The sequence below is a fragment of the Felis catus genome, chromosome A1 (assembly GCF_018350175.1).
Source record: "Felis catus isolate Fca126 chromosome A1, F.catus_Fca126_mat1.0, whole genome shotgun sequence".
NCBI lineage: Eukaryota > Metazoa > Chordata > Mammalia > Carnivora > Felidae > Felis > Felis catus.
Genome location: NC_058368.1, coordinates 50,029,319 through 50,053,298, shown reverse-complemented (window position 1 = coordinate 50,053,298; position 23,980 = coordinate 50,029,319). Strand labels below are relative to the sequence as shown.

General features: G+C 42.0%; 1 protein-coding gene across 20 annotated transcripts in view; it reads right to left on the bottom strand.

The window, feature by feature from the left end:
• Positions 1-20,539, bottom strand: part of LMO7 (LIM domain 7) — a 196,018-nt gene extending 175,479 nt beyond the window's left edge. For 4 of the 20 annotated variants that reach the window (XM_023252243.2, XM_019828047.3, XM_019828056.3 and 1 more), the window contains exons 1-2: positions 19,708-19,725; positions 18,975-19,045 (exon numbers count right to left, since the gene is read on the bottom strand). In XM_023252243.2, coding sequence (XP_023108011.2) covers positions 18,975-19,034 — 60 coding nt within the window. In that variant the 5' untranslated portion in view covers positions 19,035-19,045; positions 19,708-19,725. Of the gene's footprint in view, positions 1-18,974; positions 19,046-19,211; positions 19,353-19,407; positions 19,467-19,707; positions 19,751-20,074 lie in introns of those variants that run through there. The other 16 variants (XM_045054411.1, XM_019828020.3, XM_019828026.3 and 13 more) reach the window with 12 other exon arrangements.
• Between the last annotated feature and the right edge of the window lie 3,441 nt (positions 20,540-23,980).

The following is a 23,980-nucleotide window of genomic DNA, read 5'->3' as shown; positions in this document are numbered from 1 at the left end:
GGAAGTGGTAGTATATTAAATACAGCCTTCCTTTCTCTCTCAACTTTAAACCCATCTATCTCTCCTGGATTCAGCATTACAAGCAAGAAGACCCCCAGAGAGAAAACAAGAGAGCTGTCACAGGACTATCTCCTTTCAGTAGGAGAGAACTGGGGACCAGCAGTGGAAGAGCCCCAGGTAAGCCTGTGACCACAGTGGCTTCTAGGAAGAAGTGATGCACAAACAGACCTGGATCCCCAAGGGAATAACAGTAGCAGTTTCCATGGCCCCAGGATCAGAGCCAGTAGGGATGTGACCCCTCTATGCAAGGGTACAAGAGCGTAAAGAAACCCAGGAGCAGAGGAGTTTCCTGTTGGTGTCTCCAGATAGAACAAGAACCTGCCTGCAGAACCACTGCCTGCCACATGGACAGAAACCACTGAGCCTCCCCCGCATAAGGTGGCCCAGAAGCGGGACCTGAGCTGCAACAAGGAGACAAAGAAAAATAACCACATACCTGCAGTTTTTTGTAACTATGTGTATATTGCATGAACTTAAAAAAAATAGCACATGAGCTGAAGAAGCATTGGTACTAACAAGTTTAGAAGCCTCAAAAAAATATCAGCCACAGAGCAAAACTACCTAGGGACAGAAAACATGAAAAGATTTGAGGAACAGCAGTAGGAAACCTAAATGCAAACAAAAGGAGGTACAAAGACATGAGATGATAACTAAACAAATTAAGATCACTATACATTAAGTGATCCATGCAATCTCACCTAAGTTTGTACCTGAGTAACATATAAACACCTCACATTTATGGTATCAGGCTGTGAATTATCTGTTGACTAATGATGCCAGAATTACAAATCTAAATTCACAAGAATAACAGAAAACTATTTATTAGCATCTGTTATCAGAGATGTGGACTATACTCCCAGAAGTCACAAAATACCTGAGCCATTACAGACTGCTTCCGGTTGTACTGATGGCTATCCTTGTCTCACTCAGCATTTCTTCCTTCCAGAAGCTACACATCTAAGTCACTATCTAAGGCTCAGGTCTCCTTCAATAAGAATGTATAGTACATATAAAGCACTGGATTCATTCAACATTTTTCTTTCAGGAAATTTCTATTGAGCCATCATCCAAGCTTCAGGCACTGTCCTGGGTGGTTGGCACCTGTTCTTAAGAAGCTTGAGGCATAATGTATACAGCATGATGACTGTAGTTAATAACTATCGTTAGCATAATAATGTATTGGATATTTGAAAGCTTAAGAGAATATATCTTGAAAGTTCTCAACACAAAAAGAAAAGGTTTGTAATTATGTGAGGTGATGGATGTTAACTAAACACTGTAGTCATCATGTTACAATATATACACATATTATTTTATACATTTTCAACTAATAAAGTTATAGGTCAATTATATCTCAACACTGGGAAAACATAAAAGATTACAGTTTTATTAACTAAAAAAAGAACCTGGGGGTGCCTGGGTGGCTCAGTGGGTTAAGCGTCAGACTTCAGCTCAGGTCATGATCTCATGGTTCGAGGGCTCAGCCCCACGTCGGGCTCTGTGCTGACAGCTCAGAGCCTGGAGCCTGCTTTGGATTCTGTGTCTCCCTCTCTCTCCAATCACTGGATTGCCATAATAAAGCAAAATGGTACATGAAAGGAACCATTGGCAAATATCTGTAGCAGGACTTTAGTGTCAACCCAACATTGTCAACCTGTTCTTCCTTAGTAACAGAAACCCCATATTATTGGAGACAGTGAGATGTCCAGCTAGAAACATTTTCCAGACTCCCTTGCAGATAATGGTGACCAATGAAAAGTAACTAGAAATATTTAGCTGGGACTCCAAGAAAGTTCTCCTTTGTGCCACTAGCAGAATTTCCTTATGGGTCTTCACCTTGATCTCCTCATGGCCTAGACTAGCCACAAGCACAGATGCTTGACACTTTTTAGTCCCAGGTCATGCCAAATGCAGAGCCGCTGGCCACATCATAAACTTGTGTCCCAAATTAACTCACCCCAAAATGCAATTATCCCCCAAATTATTTCAGTTCTGCGAAGGATTTTAACATCACATTGGCCATGATGAGGACAGAGAGGGTTGCTGTTAACTAGAGTGAAAAATGAAACCTGAATTTTAAATGATTTGGTAATAATCAAGGAGCCAGAAACTCATCTGGAATTTATTAAGCCAAAGTAGATTCATTTCCTTACACAAAAAGGATTACTGTAAATTGCAGTGTGACTGTCAACCACATTCTTTTACCAGATCGGAGGCCAAATTTCAAAAATATCAGCTATTTGGCAAGCTATACCTTTTAGGACTTAAATTTTCCACGTCTAAAAATGTTTGCAAATTGGCTTAAAAACAGGCAGTATAAACTTTATCCTTTGAATAAAACACCTAAAACTGTATTTCCTTTCTTCATGGAAACTATAAAAGCTTCTCTTCACCAAAATAGCTCATTAGGCTCATTTTTAGTAAGACATCATAAAATGTCCTTGGAAAGATCTCACAAGTGCATCTTCCAAATGGAATACAGCAGGAAAACTAAATTAATAAGATGACTCAAAGACACACACACACACACACACAAAACATGAAAAAGTAAAGCATTAAGAACAATTGAGATAACAGAAATGTATGGAGACTTGAAAAAACAATTTATGTACAATACATATGAGAAGAAGCAGCTTAATGCATGGAATCTACATACCCTAGAGTCTAATCTTGAACTTCAAACAGACAGGAGCTAAGTGGAAGGAAGCAGGGAGTATAAGAACATATGGCAGTGTTTTCAACAGAGCAATAAATATGGAATTCTCCAACTTGAAAAGTCTCAGGCAAGTTGACTAGTCTTAGATTTATTAGTCCACTGACAGAATTAATAGCAAAGAGGTGCTAAAATGGCTCACATGCACATGTGGATCCCCAGAGAGAAGACAATGACAGAAGTACCATAAAGAAACAGAATTCATTACTCTTAAGGCATTTGTTCATTCCAACCTCAAGTTCTCATAAAGCATTATCGCAGCTTAAGAACAATATAAAAAGGGCTCAATAAAAACCCATATTCACAAATCAGAGGTTAGGAAAAACATCAAGTTATCTAAGTGCATTTTGGGATGGATACACACACACACACACACACACACACACACACACACACACACACACACCCTTAAAAATAAGCCATTCTAGGGGTTCCTGGGTGGCTCAGTCGGTTAAGTGTCTGACTTCGGCTCAGGTCATGATCTCCTGGTTCGAGGGCTCAGCCCCACGTGGGGCTCTGTGCTGTCAGCTCAGAGCCAGAAGCCTGTTTCAGATTCTGTGTCTCCCTCTCTCTCTGCCCCCCGGCTGCTCACACTCTGTCTCTGTCTCTCTCAAAAATAAATAAACATTAAAACATAAAAAATAATAAAAAAATAAGCCATTCTAGGAAAGGCAAAAAAAAAAAGTCATCAATTGGTCCTCATTTCGGATTATATACAGAGTCAAGTATAATAATAATAATAATAATAATAATAATAATAATAATAAGGACACCTACCACATGTTGAGTGCCTACACATATTCCACATCTTTTCTTCTAAACCCATCACCACCTTGCAATCCTCATTTTATAGTTCTGGGAATTTGGGTTTAGAGAAGCTTTATATTCTGTCCACGGTCACACATTTTACTGCAGCAGCTGCTATATGCCAGATAAACCTAGTCAGTATTGCCCCAAACCCTGCCACTCTTGCCACTACGCCATGCTGGACCAAAGAGAAGAAACAAAGACACAGCATTCCGAAAACGTTCATCTGCATGATAACTATTTTGTGTGTATATTTAAGAGAAATGCTTTATCTCCTGATCACCTTCTGTTTTCAGATTAACATGATTTTAATTTTCTTAGGGTCGCTAAATCGAAACTATGAAGATACTTTTTTTCTGAACATTTGAAACAAAATATCTTCCCCAAATTATTGTCAGCTAAAATCCCTGGGGACAGGAGAGACATTTTTCCCAGTTTATGGAAGAGGAAACTAAATTCAGAAGACTAAAGTGAATTCCTGATGATGTTCAACACAGTAAGAGTACTTTATATAGCAGACCGCAATGATTCCTTCAGACCCGTTGTCCGACAACATACTTCCCCTAAGTACGAAGGCTTTGTACCTCTGACAGATACAGTGATACCAACTGCGCTTAGGGGACGGTTTTGCGAACACAAGTTAATAGCTTGTTTGACACAATGTTGGTTTCTTGGTAGCTCTTCCTCCCTCTTCTCTCATGGCACTCTTGCCCCTACATTAAGACTTTCCAGAAGGATTTTCTGAAGCTTCATGTGGTTCCCACACTAACACTGTCCAGCTATACTCTCAACAAGTGAGAGACTAACTACTCTCTTGTCAGATGCAATGGCCTTTGTTCCCACTTTCTTTTCCCACGATCACTTCTTCTAATCCAGAGCACTGTTGATACTCCTCTTCCTTTCTTTCAGGAAAACAATGTTTCCTTGAGATTTCTGACACATTCCTGGTTTTCTGCCTAGCTTTTTGAACATGACCTCCCCTTCCGCTTCCTTTCCACTTAAGAGAAGACATATCCTAAGGCCCAGTCCTTGACGCTCTCTGTGATATGGTCTTTCCCCTCCACTGACCCATTCTGTCCCCAGAATTCCACCATCACCTGATAGAGCATTTCAAGAAAAAATTCAAAGTCTGTATCCACAAATTGGCCTTGTAATTCTCACTACCTTCAGATAAGCACCTTCCACAACCAGTGGACTACTAGTTTCATTGCCCTACCAACAGGGCAATCCAATGGACCCTGGCCATCTTCCTGGTCAAGCTCAAGAAGGACTTTCTCTATTAGCTTCCAAATGCTTTTCCTATCCTCAAAATCCCTGCAGATTTGCTGTCTAACATGGTCACATTTATTCCCATGCTGTTCTTGGGCTTATCTCCTCCTTGTCAGGGCAAGCCCCGGAAAGAACCACGATAGCACGTACCCTCACCATTCCCCCCTCTCCACACACACCCTGCCTCTAAACCCATCACATTCCAACAGCAGGAAGTTGTTCACATCTTACTGTGAATTTACACATTTTATACTAAGTCTGAGAACTTTCCTATGCTTTTTAACTTAGCTCCAATCTTGAAATACAAAAAAAAGAGAGAGAGAGAGAGAGAGAAAGACAGAGGCACACACATGGACTATCTATGGAATAGCTAATAGCACAAAAGGGTATATACGTGCCAAAACCGCACATACAACTATAACAGAAGGAAACAGAGGAAAGTGAATGAAGCAGTTCAGCTTGAGTTTTTCTGTTAGAAAAAAAATCTAACTTCAAATACTGGTTCTATCAGTATCAGCTGCATGGTGCTGGGAAAGCAACTTCACTTCTTTAATCTTTTCTCATCTGTTAAAAAGTTATATTTATAAATTTTTAATTTATTTTTATTTTTTTAACGTAGGCTTCATACCCAGAACGGAGCCCAATGCAGGGCTTGAACTCACAACCCTGAGATCAAAAGTCGGACAGTTAACTGACTAAGCCACCCAGGTGCCCCCCCAGGAAATTATATTTATAAAAAGAACAATATCTCATAATTCATATGACACCTAGGAGGAATAATGTTTTTTTTTAAAAAACACGTTAAGAAAAAGTCAGTTTGCATCAAAACAGACAATTAGTTTCAGCTTCCTTTTTCCCTCATTTCTGAAAAAAAGCTCTTTAGAAAACTTCCACTCCTCAGTTTTATGTGCCATTTCAGAATGATTCCTAAAAAAAAACCCAGAAAAAAACAAAAACAAAAAAAAAACACACAAAATTACAGCATTTTGGAAGCATGAGGTAGGCCTCTGGTGTTTGAGTGGGGCAGAGAAAAAACATTCCTATTCTCAAATTCTTTGAATTATTTTCATTTATTTCTAAAAGGGTAAAGTTGTGTTATGCTTCATTGTCTCAAATTAGTCTCTGGGTTCCTACTCAAGCTGGAGGATACTATTCGGTGAGTTGTGAGATTTTTTTCATGACAAATGCCCCAAAGTTGCCTGGTAAAGTACTGTCCCCAGTCCAGGATATTCAGCTAAGGCAGCTCACTTTCAAATGTTCTGTTTTATCTTATGATACTTATTTGCATTTAGGCATCTTTACCATTGGTTGAACAAGGTCAATTTCCCATGCTTCAAACCTGCTTTTTTAAAAACTTGCTTTGAACTTACTCAATATGGAACCGAAGTTTAAGAAAAGCAAACAAACAAAAAACTTAACAGAACAAAACAGCTTGTTTCATTCAGTGAAGCACAGCCAGAGTCAGTCAAGTCACAGGATTAACAACGTGTCAGGTAAGACATTTGTTGATTCGTCCATTTATTTATCCAACAAACATTTACTGGCATCTAGCAAATACCTGGCACTATTTAAGGCTTGAAAACAAGGTACACCTTTGCACATAAGGCACTTACAGATTCTAGTGACGGTTACAGCCAATCCAAAAAAAATATAGCCTATGAAAGCAAACGATAAGTGCTACAAAATTTGAGTGTGGACTGACAAGAGATTGTTATTCTACAGAGAGGAAGGGGAGGAAAGGGAGGAGGAGGTATCATTTGAGCTGAGACCTGAATAAGTGAAAGAAATGTACTCACGCAGGAGGAACAGCAACACCAAGGCCCTAAAATAAAAAACCTCTGCACATCTGAGGAATAGCAGGAGGTCAGTATGACTAGAGCATGGGAAGACACACAGCGACAGCAGATGACATGGGCAAGTGGGACTATTTTATTAAAAAAAAAGTTTTTTAAACAAAAATGCAGATTTTATTCAAAATATAATAGATAGCCATTGTGGGGGGAGGAGATGGAAGAGTTGGAAATGCGATCTCTGGTTTACTTTTTTTTATTGAAGTATAATTAACGTGCAGTGTTATATTAGCTTCAGGGGTACAATATAATGATTCAACAATTCTTTGCATTACTCAGTGTTCATCACAGTAAGTGTACTTTTGGTTCCCTTCACCTATTTCACCCATTTCCCCCATCCACCTCCCCCGTGGCATACCCAGTCTGTTCTCTGTATTTAACAGTCGGGTTTTGTTTTGTTTGTCTTTAAGTTTGGTCATTTTATTTCTTAAATTCTGTATGAGTGAAATCATATAGTATATGTCTTTCTCTGATTTGTTTCACTTAACATTATACCTTCTAGGTCCATCCATGTTGTTACAAATGACAAGATTTCATTCTTTTTATGGCTGTATAATATTCCATTGTATGTATGCCATATCTTCTTTATTAATTCATCTACTGGTGGACATGTGGGTTGCTTCCACAGTTTGGCTATTGTAAATAAGGCTACAATAAACATAGGGCTGCATACATCTTTTCAAATCAGAGTTTTTGTTTTCCTTGGCTAAATACCTAGTAGTGGTATTACTGGATCATATGATAATTCTATTTTTAATTTTTTGAGGAAGCTCCATTTTGTTTTCCACAGTGGCTGCACCAATTTGCATTCCCAGAAACAGTGCATGAGGGTTCCTTTTTCTCCATATCCTCAACCACACTTATTATTTCTTGTCTTTTGGGGTCTAGCCATTTTGACTGGTATAAGGTGATATCTCAGTGCAGTTTTGATTTGCATCTCCCTGATGAATAGTGATGCTAAGCATCTTTTCATGAGTCTGTTGGCCATTTGTATGTCTTATTTCTAGCTTACACTTTTAAAGAGGAATCTGGCTATTATATTTGAAGCAGGGAGGATGGTGGCTATGGTAAGAAGTGGTCAGATTCTGGATATATTTGAAGATACAGCCAATTGAATCTCTTTATAGACGAGATGTGGAGTGTGAAAAAACAACAACAACAACCAAGAGTCAATAATGACTCAAAGCTGGGGACCTAAGCAAATGGGTTGAGAGTGGTGCCATGTACAAAGATGGGAAACACTGGGAGAGATGAGTAGGCAGGTGATAGGAAGGGGGAGAAACTCAGAGGTTTTTTTTGGAACAAAGTGGGATGTGCCTACTTGATCTACAATTGGAAATCTTCAGTGTATGTGTGTATACATGTATGTGTGTCACACACATAGGGCAGGGAGAGAGGAAAAGGGAGACACTGTCAGTGCCAGGAATACAAAAACGAAGTCATCAGCATATAGAAGGTATATAAAGCTATGGATTTGATAATATCTGCTAGGGAAGAATTATAGACAGAGAAGGCATGGGAAGATGAACCCAGGGATACTCTAATACTTACTGATCAAGTAATCAGGAGGATTAAGCAAAGGAAAATCAGAAACATCAAGTAAAATGGGAGAAAAATCCAGAGAAGAGTTGAAGGAAATGTTTCAAGAAGGAAGATGTGTCTGTGTCTAATGCTTTTGATAGATTGACAATACTTTCTTCGGACACTAAAGTAAGTTCCAAATTGATTGCATACCACTCAAGAAGGCAAAATGTTTGCTTATTTTCTCCTTCCTGTGGTAGAATGAAAGACTTTAAACTCTAGTAAGAAAGAATTCCAGAATCAAAGTTTATAATAAGGAAGGCAATGAGTGTCCTTCCTTGAATATTATGAAATTGTGGTATAACAAAACAAGATCTCTCCTTCCCAGCTCAGACATCTAGATCAAATTTCAACCTTGTCAAGAAGAAAAAATCTTTCATCGTGGTCTTTTTTCCAGTACTTACTAGTACTGAATTTCTAGTACTACAAGAAATTTCTAGTATGCCATGGACTACTGAAATGTAGGTCAATAAGAAATTGATACTTTTGGGGGTGCCTGAGTGGCTCAGTTGGTTAAGTGTCCGACTCGATTTCAGTTCAGGTCACGATCTCATGGATCATGAGACTGAGCTCCATGTCAGGCTCTGTGCTGACAGTGAGGAGCCTGCTTAGGATTCCCTCTCTTCCTCTCTCTCTCTCTCTCTCTCTCTCTCTCTCTCTCTCTCTCTGTCCCTCCCCGGCTTGTATGCATTCACACACATGTTCCCTTTCTTGCTTTCTCTCTCAAAATAAATAAATATTAAGAAAACAAAGAAATTGATACTTTTTGTAAACAGTCTTATAGAAGAACCTAATAGATATAATTTATCTCCTGTTGTAGCTCAAAGTAAATTCAATGTCATCATATAAAAATGCTTCCCTTTTACAACACTTTAAATGGTTTACTGAGCATTAATCTGGTCACTTAGATATAGCAGAACACATAAATCTAAAGTGTGCAATTGTTCAGGAATGTCTATCAGCAATTCTATAGTTTATAAAATATTTGATCACCATGTGCTTTCCAGGCACCAACATCACAAGACAGAAGCTACGTTCTAGTGTGAAGGACTTACCATAAACAGAAAATAGTTTATCTTACAGCTTCAGATAGAATGAGCACTGTCTGACCAGTGTTTCTCTGAGACAGAAGAGTGTAGTGATTAAGAGGGCAGGCTGTGGAGTCAAATTGCCTGGGTTCAAGTCCCCAACCACCACTTAGTAGTTTCAGTGTTTCCTGAGAAAATTATTTGACTTCTCAGTCCTCTTTTTTCCTCATTGGAGAGAACACCCCTGGTCCTAACAGTCCTTCATTATTAAGGTATGCAGGGACAATACACTTGCCCCATGTCTTGCACATGTAGAAGGAAGTACTAGTTGCTTTAATTGTCAGTTACTCACCTTCTCGTGTAAAACCTTCACAGCCTATTCAAGTCAGCCTATTCTGGCATAGGACAGCCCTTTGTTTATAGAAACATCTTCAAAATACTTGATACTAAGGTCTCACTGTACCCGAACAGTTATTACTAGTATTGCCCTTTGAACCCACATAGAATTTTTCTAACCTCTGTCCTTATGACAATCCCCACTGTACTTAAAGACAGACATAATGTCTGTGCACCATCATCTAATGCACGCAAGCACCAAACTGATCCTCCTCTACACAGAAATGAGAACCGGTCTTCGAGGACCCTATCAGGGAGGATATTAAAATCTTTGGAAAGACTGTTTATGGGACTGTGTCATGATTCATCTGTAGAATTTGCTAATGCCCGTCTACTTAGAGAAAAGTGGCAGATTGAGTGTATTAAATCTCTGTTCCCAAAGTCGTGCACAGATGACAACTCTTTTCCTTATTAAGAGCTTTGAGTACATCAGAAATGTTTTAAGAAAACACACACACACACCCAATAATTACCTTCCGAAACTGAAGACTAAGTAGAAGTGCACATATTTTATCACTCTCCTCAAGCTGTAATATACTCTTTGACAGTTAACAGTTTTAAGGAGATCTGCAAGCATTAAGTAAATAAGCCAATCTTTTGACAGGACACAAAACAGTCATTCCTTCAACAAGCATTTGAGAACTTTCTGCCAGGAATTATAGGCTACAGAACAATAGAAACAACTCAGTCTACAGATGGTAATACATGAGATTGTCTTCCCACAACATCCATTTTCTCCAAACTAAAAAGGTTGGACAAAAGTTATTAATGTTGCTTTGTTTTTCTTAACTAACATTCTCAAAACTAGTACTTTTAACTCAAATGCCGTTATGTTCGCCAGCAGTTTAAAAGTGAAGGAGGAGGTAAAAGGAGCCAGTTGTCTCCACAGGAGTCCCTTACTAGCCAAAGCACTCTTGGCATCCAGAGAGGGAGCCTGCTAGAGCCCTACACAGAACGAGACCCAAATGAACCAGATGAAGCAACACGCTCCCTGCCACACACTTGGGGCGTTATTCCTCTCAGCCTAAGAGAGGATTCCTGTGTTTTATCAAGGGCTGAAGGAATATCGAGGTGCTCCACTCCTCAAAATGGACAAACATTCCATTCTTCATAATTTTGTTGAGAATTCAAAGCGTCTATCTCCAAACAGCCCAAAAAAAAACCCAAGACAACTCAGGAGGCACTTCCTTAAGGACCCCCACCATGCCCATGACCTTGGAGATGTGCTTTAGCAGGCCAGGGGCCCTCTGAGCCTTTTGTGACTGCATGCAGAGGAGCCAGAACCCTCCGTGTTCCAGGGCCATCCTTTCTCATTGGAGGAAACCCAATGTATTATCTGTTACATAAATGTTTAGCATCACCAGGGATCTGAGAAGAGGGAGAACATCATGCATGTTTCATCCATTTAGAGAAAAAACACAAATGACAATTTCCAATTCTGGCCAGAATTTGGAGAGCATTAATATAGTCATTTATATATACCAGAATGTATAAACCTCCACTCATGGTTGCAAACTAGCACAAAGCTTTCACAGGGTAACTTGGTGAGGTGTCAAGAGCCAAGAAATCATTCATTTCCCTTGACCCAGTGAGTGCACTTCTCTAACTAGTTTGAGGACACTCCATTTTATTAAAGGTACAAGTTCTTGCACTTCCCCTCATGTTAAGACAAGGCATATTTCTAGCTTTCAGTACACAGGTACGTTGAAAAGATCCAGAATAACACTATACTGGAATCCTCCTAGTTGCCCAGGAAACGCCAAGACATGTGTGTGCTTATACCTCCTAGGGTCAGGCTATTTTAATGGCATCCCTGCCCTGGTTTCTATTTGTATGAATCAGTTCCTTCTCAAGAGGATTTTGTGAGTACACACTCATCTCTTGCCATCCTTCCTGTCACAGAATTTTTTTTATTTTCAAATAAAGATAGTGTGTTCAAGTAATAGTAAAATGCTACATGAAGAAAAAAGGAACAACTTGACAATCATGATATTGCTTGGCTGTTCAAAACTACACGAAGAAATCTAAGATGTTAGAAATCAAAAAGGTGGTTGCCTGTAAGAGGGAGAGACTCAAGTGCCCTTCCGGAAGGGAACTTTGTTGAGTGACAAAAATGTTCTATAAGTTGATTAAATTTCTGGGTACACGGGTATAAAAACATTTGACAAAATTCCCACAACCGTACATTAAAAATCGGTGCATTTCTCTGCATGTAAAGATTACCTGAGTAAAAATAAACTACTCTCAGCAACGTCTAAAAGTTGTGCTGTAGAGAACTTGAAGCTCTTACGCCAAGTTATAAAGTCACAAAGTGGGCAAATGTGTTAGCCCCACTGCAGCTTGATGCAAATGCTGCCTCTCTGTGAGCTGACCTGACTCCCCAGGCTGACTCAGGCTGCCCCCTCAGTGCCATCACTACAAACTGTGCAAATTTCTACTACTACAGCACTTATCTGACAGTGCTGCTGGGTGTGTTTGCATGTCTGCTCCTTGTGGGGCATGCCTCCGTCTGGAGGTCCAGGAAAGAGGCTCAGAAGGTGGCATTTGAATCAATAAGCCCAGCAAGTGTCCAGTACAGAGTAAGCACGTAATAGGCAATCTCTGGATAACACATTGACTGAATGCAAGTCCCCATGAGGGACAGCATTAATCAGAAGGCAGGAAGAGAGTGCCATGACTCAGGAGCAGGGCTGGAACAGAAGAGAAAATGTGAGGTAAACAGGCAAGTACACACGGCTACTCAGATGAAGGCATATCTTGTAGCTAGCTGGTCCTGACCAAGCAACTAACTGCGCAAGCAATGAACTCAGCTTTAGACCCTGAAGCAAGTTTCTGCTGGGAGAAGAAATAAGTTCTGGTCCTTAAAACCCTATTTTTAAGTTTTGTTAAAGCTGTAGCCTTCAGATTATACTTCCATTCAACAAGCACTTACCAGGAACCATGCCAAATCCCTGAAATAAAGATATTATCCTGGGGGCACCTGGGTGGCTCCGTCAGTAAGCAACTGACTTCGGCTTGGGTCATGATCTCGCAGTTCGTGCGTTCAAGCCCTGTGTCGTACTCTGTGTCTCCCTCTTTCTGCCCCTCCCCCAACTCGCACTCTATATCTCTCTCAAAAATAAACATAAAAAAAAATATATTGTTCCTTCCCTCAGCTTATAATCTAATATGGAAAAAATGGATAGAATTATAGCATGAGTGCAAAAAGAGATCTACATGAGGATAGAGGGGAGGAAGGAATGGGTACAGTACAAGTGTGGTAGTTGAGAAAAGGCCCCACATAAAAGCTAGTTTTAGCCCAAGCATAGAGGACTGAAGAGGAGTAATGGGTATCAGGCACACAAAGACGAGACTAACTGGCTCCTTTTACCTTCTCCTTCCTTTTTAAACAAGGAATAAGGCATATTCCACACATGATAACCTAGAGGTGAGAAAACAGCTTCCTGTGTGTGGGCAAACTCAAGCAAAGATTAGGAACAATAATTGCTTTTTGGTAAGTATGTCACTTAACCAACACAGCCACCATGGGAGGTCAAGGAAGAAAACAGAGACCTAGTGGGTTTAATTAAGCAGCAGAACCAGGACATGAACCATGATTTGTTCCCAAACCAGTGAGGGCTTTTTCTTTTCTTTTCTTTTCTTTTTTTTTTTTTTTCCAATTTCATTGAGATATAATTGACACAGAGTTCAGTATAAGTTAAAAAGTGTAACACATAATGACTTCACATACATATATTGTAAAATGCTTGCCACAGGAAGTTACAATATAGTTACAAAAATAGTTTTTTCCTTGTGATGAGAAATTTTAGGATCTATATTCTCCTAGCAATTTTCAAATATACCATACGGCAGTGTTAACCACAGTCATCAGGAATTGGATAAAGTGGTCAAAAAGTATGAATTTCCAATTATAAGACAAATAAGTACTGGGTATGTAGTGTACAAAACAGTGCTCTTATGGGGCACCTGGGTGGCTCAGTCGGTTGAGCGTCCGACTTTGGCTCAGGTCACGATCTCGCAGTTCAAGAGTTCAAGCCCTGCCTCAGGCTCAGTACTGACAGCTCAAAGCCTGGAGCCTGCTTCAGATTCTGTATCTCCCTCTCTCTCTCTGCCCTTCCCCAACGTATGCGCTCGCTCTCTCTCTCTCTCAAAACTAAATAAATGCTAAAAAAAATTTTCAAAACAGTGCTCTTAATCTCTATGCCACCTGGCACATAGGCAAACAGTTACAGAGAAAAGACTTAAAAAAATAGATATATAGGCAGAGATGAGATTGTAAACAGCTGTAAATGTTATGGTATGCTTCACACTGCGAAGATGTGAAGGTGATAGACTTTAAAATCTTGGAGCGCCTGGGTGGCCAGCCAGTTAAGCATCTGACTCTTGATTTCAGCTCAGGTCATGATCTCAAGTCAACAGGGAGCCTGCTTGGGATTCTCTCTTTCCTCTCTCTCTGCCCCTCCCCCTGCTGGTACATTCTCTATCTCTGTCTCTGGCTCGCTCTCTCAAATATAAATAAACACTTTTTAAAAATAAAAAATCAGAAAAAAACAAGTGAAATCTATTCATGACTCCCCAGAAAAGAAGGAACTAACAAAATCAGGTTTTTATTTTGAAAAAATAATTTTGGCTACAACAGCTAGTATAAGAATTGCTTCTTAACAATTAAATTTTTTTAAAAATTTTAAATGTTTATTTATTTTTGAGAGAGAGAGAGAAATAGCATGAGTGGGGGAGGGGCAGAGAGACAGACACACACAGAATCTGAAACAGACTCCAGGCTCTGAGCTGTCAGCAGAGCCGGAAGCGGGACTCAAACTCACAAACTGTGAAATCATGATCTGAGCCGAAGTCGGACACCCAACTGACTGAGCCACCCAGGTGCCTCCAACATTTAAATTTTTAAATAAATTTTTACCATCATAGTATGTCCAGGTTTAACACTGTTCCTTGAAATTATACGAAATTACCAAAAATTCTTCTATGAATTTAGGGACATTTTCAAGTGAATGTTTACATCATTCCACATACATTTGCAAAGCAATAGTACAAATCCATGAAACCTTCATTTAGTCCATAGATAACGCTGGTGTGCACTGAGGACACGTATATCCCAGGCAAACCCTTTCAAACCAGATCACAGGTTGGGAACCATTAGCAGAAAGGATGCAGTTTACAGAGAAAGAGGGAAACCACTTAGAAAGATTTGGAGGTGCATGGAGAAACAGACTAATTGGACGTAACTGAGGAAGGAGTTATATTCTGGTGCCAGGTCTGGCAATGAGCTCAACTTGGCATCCTTAGGTCCTTCTACAGGATGATGGTGATACTGAAAGAATCAAACTCCGAGATAACAGGAAGCACAGGTAAGCAAGGAGGTGGTAAATTAAGTTAGTCTGTTCTCCAGCCATGAAAATTACTACCGTATATAAACTTCAACCTAAAGAGCAACATTAACCCAGAGAATGGAAACTGGCCACCAACCAATGCAATGAGTGATACATCCAGTTTTCAATCTCATTGGTATTTTGTCTGTTCACTACAAAGACTTTTTAATGTCCCAAAACAGAGAGACAGAGGCAACTATTAGGTGTAGAAAATTAGAAGGTGCTCCAGAAAAAGTTTAAAATTAGAGGGTCTGGACAGCACTTTCTACTTCATCACCTACTCCATGACCTTGCCGGAATTAAACTTCCTCTCTGCCTTTGCCTTTAAACTACTATGTTATTTGGTTTTAAACCAGTGTTTAATCATAAACCAGCTCTGCTACATTATTAATATTCCAAACAGCATTTCCAACCAGATAATAATCCAATATCATTATGTTGGATTAAAGAGTGCACATTCCTACATTTGCTTTAAATTTAAATGTTAAGCTAGCCCCCCAAAAATACATACACTCTTAACCATTTAAGCACAATTTAAAATAGCCATAAAATTTTAGTTGGTAGAATAACAATCACTGGCCCTTGCCCCACCCTTTCACCTTCCCCTCTCAAAATAAAATAAATAAAACTTTAACTCTGGTTGTGGGAAATAATGTATTAGCTATCACAAAAGAATGGAAATGACAAAGAACATACTAACATGGACACTGGCCGTCACTCAAAATTTTACAAGGTTATTGGAGTTCCTCAACCTTGGGTTAGTCAAAGCTGCAGCTGAGAATAAAGGCAGCAAAGTATGCCATATAATACATATATGTTTATATATATGAATAACCCACATATGTCTCAATATATGTCGAGAAAAGTACGGTAGAGAAAATGGAGCAGGAGCAAGAACATTAGCATGGCAAAAGAAAGACTTACACCATAATCTTCTTCACTTGCCAAAATATGTTATAAGATACACTTTGGAATCGATATTTTATCTTTAAATTAGGGGTTCTCGGAATTCAGAGGCGATTGTGGCAACAAAGGAGTCACCCATTCTGCTTCTTTTGGCAAGAACAGTGTTTTAAACTATGTGCTTTAGTTAGTTGTAAAGGCAAAGCTAAGGAGACAAACAAATTTGGACACTAACTGGAGAAATAAAGTAAACCTAACAGTAGGCACACTGCTGTCACTCTGAATGCCCAGAGCATGCCCAAAGTGTACATGAATATGTAAAGCGTTCACATATCTTCAATGAGCATACTGCCTTGCTCCCAGTGGCAGGAGGGGGAAAAAAAAAATGACTTGAATGTTAATTTCATTAACTATATTATAATGATATGGCAAAGCCTTTAGAAAAATTGTCTCTTGGGGCGCCTGGGTGGCTCAGCCGGTTGAGTGTCCAACTTCGGCTTCAGTCATCATCTCACAGCCTGTGGGTTCAAGCCCTGCATCGGGCTCTGTGCTGACAGCTCAGAGCCTGGAGTCTGCCTCGGATTCTGTGTCTCCCTCTCTCTCTGCTCCTCCCCCACTTGCAGTCTGTCTCTGTCTCTCAAAAGCAAATAAACATTAAAAAAAAAAAAAAAAAGGTAGACTGGTCCTCATTACTTTTATCAGTGGCAGATCGTTCCCTATTTCAGAGATGACAGCAGCTATGGGTTGTTTCTTTTTTATGAGCTTGTTATTTTCTAGAGTTTTGTTCATTTAGTTGGGTTTTTTTTATACCCTGTTTTTTTTAATGGATTTCAAAAATGACTATACTTATATAGCTTATTGGGATTGTTTTGGGTCCTACCATGTATTACTTATGTTTGACCCTTATTTACTGATGGCAAGGTAAGCTCTGCTCTTGTACTTGAAGAGACAGGCCTTCTTTGAATGTGTTGGTAGTAGGAAGCAAAACAGTGATGGGTGGTATTGGAAATGATTTTGGAGAAAAGAAGACCAATAGGTTTGGGGCGCCTGGGTGGCTCAGTGGGTTAAACGTCCGACTTCGGCTCAGGTCATGATCTCACGGTCTATGAGTCGAGCCCCAAGTTGGGCTCTGTGTGGACAGCTCAGAGCCTGGAGCTGGCTTCCAATTCTGTGTCTCCCTCTCTCTCTGCCCCTCCTCCACTCGCGCACGTTCTCTCTCATTCACTCTCTCAAAAATAAACACTAAAAAAAATGTAAAAAAAAATGGTCTCTCTGCTAAAGATGAAAAAAACGCGTTTAGAGGGGACGTTTGAGAGTGGGAAGGTGAGCACGTATACCCTGCACTATGATATCTTTTACTGCAACACACTTCCCTAGGGTTTGTTAGATGCAAATTTCTCACAGAAAGCCTACACCGTCATGAGCAAGCTAAAACAAACAAGGAATTTTTTAGACTTCAAAAATCTGTATACTAAACAAGGAAAGTGTGAAATCATCCATATTCATAGATTTCCTGTGCAAATACAGAGCACGCAGATACAAACACCTTATAGGAATCACGTATGACCAAAAGTGTCCCCATAGTTCTTCCCTTCTCTCTCCCTCCGGCCCTAACACTCAAAACCAAAAAGGCAACTTTAATTTCTTTTCTAAAATTATGAAGAACAAATCCTACTAATGGAAAATTACCTTTGGATGCCCTGGTCTTTCAAAGTTTATGAATGAGGGAAGTCATTTCTCTCAACGGCACTGCTGGAATTTTCCCAACTCTCATTTCAATTCAAAATACACTGTTTATTCTTCTCTCAACCTCTGCATACCCTCCCCTCACACCTTCCCCCCACCCCAACCTTCTAAGTCACCTTCAGACTAGCTCAAAGTTTCAGTCCAAAAAAGGACATCAACAGCTGATTTCTTGACCCCCCTACTCACATTTCACATTCCTTTATTTACTGTTAGAAATGGAACACTGAAAGTTTATTCTCTTCTTTCCCCCCATATATACATTTGTTTTCTTAAGGACAAATTAATTCTTCTTAAACATTGTGTGCTTTGGGAATTCCTAAATATGCTGGTTCCTCCCCCCCCCCCCCCCCCCCCGCTGGAATAACCTTTAAACCTAATCTGCATTTTTAAATACCTTGAGTAAGCCAGCACGTGGCATCTATAACTCCTAAATAACTGCAAGGCTGGTGTAGGCAACAATTTTCTAACAAGCGGTTGTTCCTGGCTCACATCTGTTCTGAAGACTGCCTTAGCATCATTTAAAAAGTCACCTTTTTCATCCAGCAGAATAGCGGGTGCAAGTCCTGGTGTTAACTTTTTTACAGATAAGTGCAACCTTAGGTGTTGACGAAGAAACCTCCTAGAGACCATCTCCATTTCGACGGGGGGAAAAGGGAATGGAAGATCTTGTCCCTAAGGCACAACCGGGGTCAGTGAGTGACCCCAGGAGATCTTAGTCTCATCAACGCCGACTTTGAATAAGTAAAAACCTTGACTCCAGATGCCGCGCGCGAGAAAATATCTCTCCGGATGCGACTTTAGCGTCCAACCTCCTCCACTCACCCTCCCACACCACACACACGAAATACCCTGCGCAGGTAAGTGTCGGGCATCCCCACTGTAACCACCGCAAAGAACCGCTCCGGAGGACGCGGGGTCGACTCTGCCCCTGTGCTGACGTGGTCTGGCTCACAAGGATGCGCGGTCCCCGAACCCAAGAGGGCGAACGCTCGGCTCTGCACTGAGCCCTGGCAGAGGAGCTCTGGGGAAGCCAGCGAGGCTGTCGTGGGGAGCGCAGCACTAAGCTCAGCTGGACGTTAAAAGATCAGAGAAGCAGGACTTGCAAAGTCCCCCAAACTGCAAAGCCAACCAGCTGCCACGCGCCGGCGCAGGTCCCGGGAGGAGGCTGGGGCGCAGATCGGCGGGAGCGGCCTCGAGGCCGCAAACTCGTGCGGAAAATGGTAAAGGCACTCACCTCCACCCATCTCTGGGCCTCGGCGAACGCCAGGGCGCAGTCGGCCCCGGCCTCCTCCATCCCTTCCAGGACTAGGGTAAGAGGGAGAGAGAGAGACGCGGTGAGTGCACGGAGGGGCGGGGGGTCCCGCGCGCGTCTGGCCCCGGCGCCCGGCCTCTGCTCAAGCTGCGAGGCTCCCGGGTTCTCTTTCCCTTTGTTGCTCTCTGCAGTTCGCTAAAGTTTCGAACCCACGAGAACCTGAAGACGTGGCTTCCTCTCAACTCCTGAAAACAACCCCGGGGCTCCGGGCAGCCGGACAGGGCGCGGGAGGTGGACGGGGGACTAGAGGCGGCGCGTCTCACCAGCCGGGCAACTGTTTGGACTTCAAAAGTCGCAACGCCGCAGCCGCCGCCCTCCCCGGAATGGCCCCGCCCCAGCCCACCCCGCCGCCCACCGCGAGCCGCAGAGTCGCCGCTTCCGTCCGCCCCCCCTGCGGCTCCCCGGGGCTCCCGGCCGCAGCCGCCTTTGTGGTCAGACTGTCTGGGCCAGGGGATGCCACCGGCCGCCAGGAGGCCGTGGCCGAGACCACGCTCCCGCTCCCGCGCTGCCCGCCCAGACCGCGGCTCCGCCCCGAGGGACGGCGCCCCCACGCCCGCATCCTTCCAGCCTCTGCCCGCCTGGCCGCCTTCCATGTCCCGGGGCCCCGGTAAGAGGCGCCCCCTCGGCTTTCGGCCGCCCGGCCCGCCTGACATACCAGAAATAGCTGCACACAATTGCACCTTTCCGGGCCAAGAAACTTCCCCGGTGGAGGAGCGCGGCCCTCCGCGACGCGCAGCCGCCCAGCCCGCCGCCCTCACCTGCGGCCGGAGCCCGCCGTCCCGCTGCGCGCAGCCCCGCAGCCAGGTGCGCGGCCTTCCCCACCCCAAGTTCTCCGCCCCCTTGTGCCGCCCGGGCCCTCCTGGCGGCAGGTGGGGGTAGTGGCCCGAGCGCGTGCCGCCCATTTCCCCCCACACTAAGCCGGCCCCGCTCCTCCCCGCTTCCAGGTGGGTGAGGTGGAAGGGACCTGGATCGCGTCGCAAAGGATGCGAGCGGGTGGCCACCTGAGTTTCTCCCGCGCTTACCCCGAGCGTCGGTCGGTAGGGTGACAGGTTATTCAGTGGCCGCAGCGGTCCTGGGTAGGTCCGGGGCTGGAGGCTCGGAGGCTCAAGGCTTACGTGAGGTCTCTGTTCACACGAAAGTCAGGTCTTCGGAAAGGAATGTGTTCGTTGGTCTAGTCTCCCTGGGACCTCGCTTGAAACTCCTGAAACCCTGTTTAGGCCACATGTTGATGGCGTCACCTTTGGAGGAAGATAAAGATCGGTTCTTACTCCCGTAAATAACCCCTTACTTTCGTTTTTCCGGTTGATTGATGTCGTTTTTCATCATAAAGAGTAAACAAGTAAGGAGCAGGGAGTCTAGTGTAATGAAAAGCTAAAACCTAGCGCCTATAGTTAACAATCGTTTGCATTTTGCCTTATTTGCTTATCACCTTCATTTCCTGCTTAAAGATAGATATTATTATACTTCACCCCAAAATAGTACAATATGAATCTCTTTTTTTTTAAAGGACACTTGTCTACAAAATCATATTACCATTTTCACCTCTAACCAAAGCTAACAATTACCCAGTGTCAATTTATACCCAATCCGGACTCAAATTCCCCCACTGATCCCAAAATGTCTTTTACAGCTGTCTTACTCAGAACAGAATCCAAACAATGACCACACGTTGCATTTGGTTACATCTTTTTTTAACCTAGAATGGCTTCCTCTTTCAATGCCCCCAACCCGCTTTTTTATTTTTTATTACTGAATTTTTTTAAGTTTTTATTTTAATTCCAGTTAACATACAATGTTATATTAGTTTCAGGTATACAATGTAGTTTTTCAACACTTCCATACATCACCCTGTGCTCATCAGGACAAGTGCCCTCCTTAATCCCCAGCACCTATTTAACCCATCCCCACACACCCCTCCCCTCTCATAACCATCAGTTTTCTGTATTGAAGAGTCTGTTTCTTGATTTGCCTCTCTCTCGTTCATTCTTTCCCCCTTTGCTTGTTTGTTTTGTTTCTCAAATTCCTGCTTTTTTTTTTTTTAAGAATGGCATTGTCTTGTTAGACAGACTCCTATGTACTTCTAGTCCAGGAGAAGGACAGACATTCCCCAAGCTTCATAAGAGTTATTGTTACTACAGTTACTATGTACATATACTACACTGTTTAAAGCTACTGCTCTGTAACTTGACCTAAAGCTATGGGGGTAACAGCCCAGGTTGGTAAGAAGCACATAGACACGAATATGAATGACTGAAGTTACCAAGTCACCAGACACGCTGAGCTTCAATTTCCTCGTCTGAAAATTGTGCTGATAATTACTACTTCAAAGTAAATAAGGTTGTGAAAATTAAATAGGATGGTGTATGTAAAAGCCTAGGGCACTGCTTGGCATAGGAGGACACTAAGTAAATAATGGTTATTTCCCATTAGTCTCTTTAACAGTAGTGTGTCAAATATGGATTTTTTCCTTATAAATGGGGATTTCATTTATTTGCTCAAGTATTCCCATTGCCAATTTGGTTTCAAATCAGCTCAGGCAGCAGCCATTTCTGTCTCTTTAATGATGCAAATTTGCAAGTCAGAAAACCCAAATCCAAATCTTTGCCTTCTATCAGGCATGAGAGTGAGCGTTTTAACCTTCTGGAAAGATTGAATCAGCCCTATAAAGAAAAGTAACCTACCTGAGGAGTTTACAATTAAATTCACAACAATAAAACATCAAAAATATTACTCATTTTCCAGGAGAATTGGAGATACTTTCATTATTTAAAAACAGTACAACTGTCATGTGTTATATGTTACCGATGAACTGTTGGTGGGAGAAAGTGGTACAATCTTTCTGGAAGGTAATTGGGCAATAAATATTAAAAAGTTTTTTAACTATCTGTGCTCTGTTGCAGCAATTTCACTTCTGGGAATTTATCCTAAGGATATGAAGGAAGATCTATGTGCAAAATGAGCATGTGTGGTGGACACAGATACACTAGCCAAACCTCCCTTTAGAGGAGGACTGTGGTCAGCAGCCAGCCTGCATCTGCCAGCTCCTTGAGGTCGGCCTTAGCTGCAGACCTCTTCTGAGGTCATAGTCCTCCCAGAGTGGCTCTCATCTGGTGATTGAGTGACTGTACTTAGAAAAGCTCAGTCATCTCCACCTAAGTGAGTTGAGTACCTCTGATAGGTTCTTCCCATAAACATGAGGCCAGTGTCACAGTTCAGCTTCTCCCTTGTTCTTTCCTCTTCATTGCACAGGGGTCAATCGCTAATAAATACCTGCTCTTCTAATGCCATTTCTGGAGGACTAAACCTTTGATGGCAAGAAGCATTCATTAAAAATGAAAATCCCAAAACAATCTAAGCCAACAACAACAGGGACAGTGGAGTAAATCACGTTTCTTCCATACAGTGAGATATTACACAGTCATTAAAAATGTAAAAGGCGGGGGGCACCTGGGTGGCTCAGTCGGTTAAGGGTACAACTCTTGATTTCGGCTCAGGTCATGATCTCACGGTTTGTGAGTTTAAGCCCCACATTGGGTTCTGCACTGACTGTGCAGAGCCTGCTTGGAATTCGCTCTCTCCCCTCTCTCTCTGCCCCAACCACACTTGCTGTCTCTGTCTCTGTCTCTGTCTCTCTGTCTCTGTCTCTCTGTCTCTCTCTCTCTCTCTCTCAAAATAAACTTAAAAAAAAATGTAAAAGGCTTGGGCACCTGGATAGCTCAGTAGGTTGAGCGTTGGACTCTTGGTTTTGGCTCAGGCCATGATCTCACGGCTTTGTGAGTTCGAGCCCTGCCTCTGGCTCTGTGCTGATAGCACAGAACTGCTTGGGATTCTCTCTCTCTCTCTCTCTCTCTCTCTCTCTCTCTCTCTCTTCCCCTCCTCCTCTCATGCTGTCTCTGTCTCTCTCAAAATAAGTAAATAAACTTTTTAAAAATGTAAAAGGCAGGGCACCTGGGTGGCTCAGTCCACTAAGTGTCTGACTTCAGCTCAAGTCATGATCTCACGGTCAGTGGGTTTGAGCCCCGTGTCGGGCTCTGTGCTGACAGCTCAGAGCCTGGAGCCTGCTTCGGATTCTGTGCCTCCCTCTATCTCTGTCTATCCCCCACTCACATTGTGTCTCTCTGTGTCTCTCAAAAGTGAATAAACGTTAAAAAAATTTGTTTTTTAATGTAAAAGCCTATTCAGTGACACAGGGGGATGTTTAAAGGTATATAGTGAAGTGGGTAAAATAGCAATGTATAAAGCACCCTAATTTGTGATTATATTTTTAAAATGCTTATTTTCTCACATAGAACAAACTAGAAAAAAACTCCACTTAAATTTTAATGCCAGCTATTTTTAAATGAAGATATGGTACTTCTCTCTCTTTTACAATTTTTTTTTTAGCAAGAGACATATATGTTACTTTTATAAACGAGAAAGGAGACGTCCAAATATCTTTTTTGACTATCTCATCCCACAAACTTCAGCTTCCTCCTGCCTTCTCTGACTTGGTAAATAGTACCATGCCTAAAATTTGGGAACTGTGCTGGACTTCTTGTCTCTCACCCCCATGTCTACCCCAATACTACTCCTTTCCATTTATTTCTTAAATATCTCTCCAATTGGCCCCTCTTCTCCATCCCCATTTCCAGTACCTTAGGTCTGGCCCTCATTAGCTCTCAGCTAGATTTCACAAATCATATGACCTTTCTAAAATGTAAATCTTACCACACTACCAAAACATCCCACCTCCCTTTACTCCTTCAATGACTCCCAGTTGCCTTCAAGGGCCATTGATGATTTCTAGAACATTAAGTGGCATCCTTCAGAATTTGCGCCTGCCCACATCTCTAACCACCTGTTTGGACCCATATTTCTCCCCTTGTGGGAAATGTGCTTCTCTCTCTCCTTGCCTGGCTTTCTCCTCCTTATTCTACCAGGCTCAATTC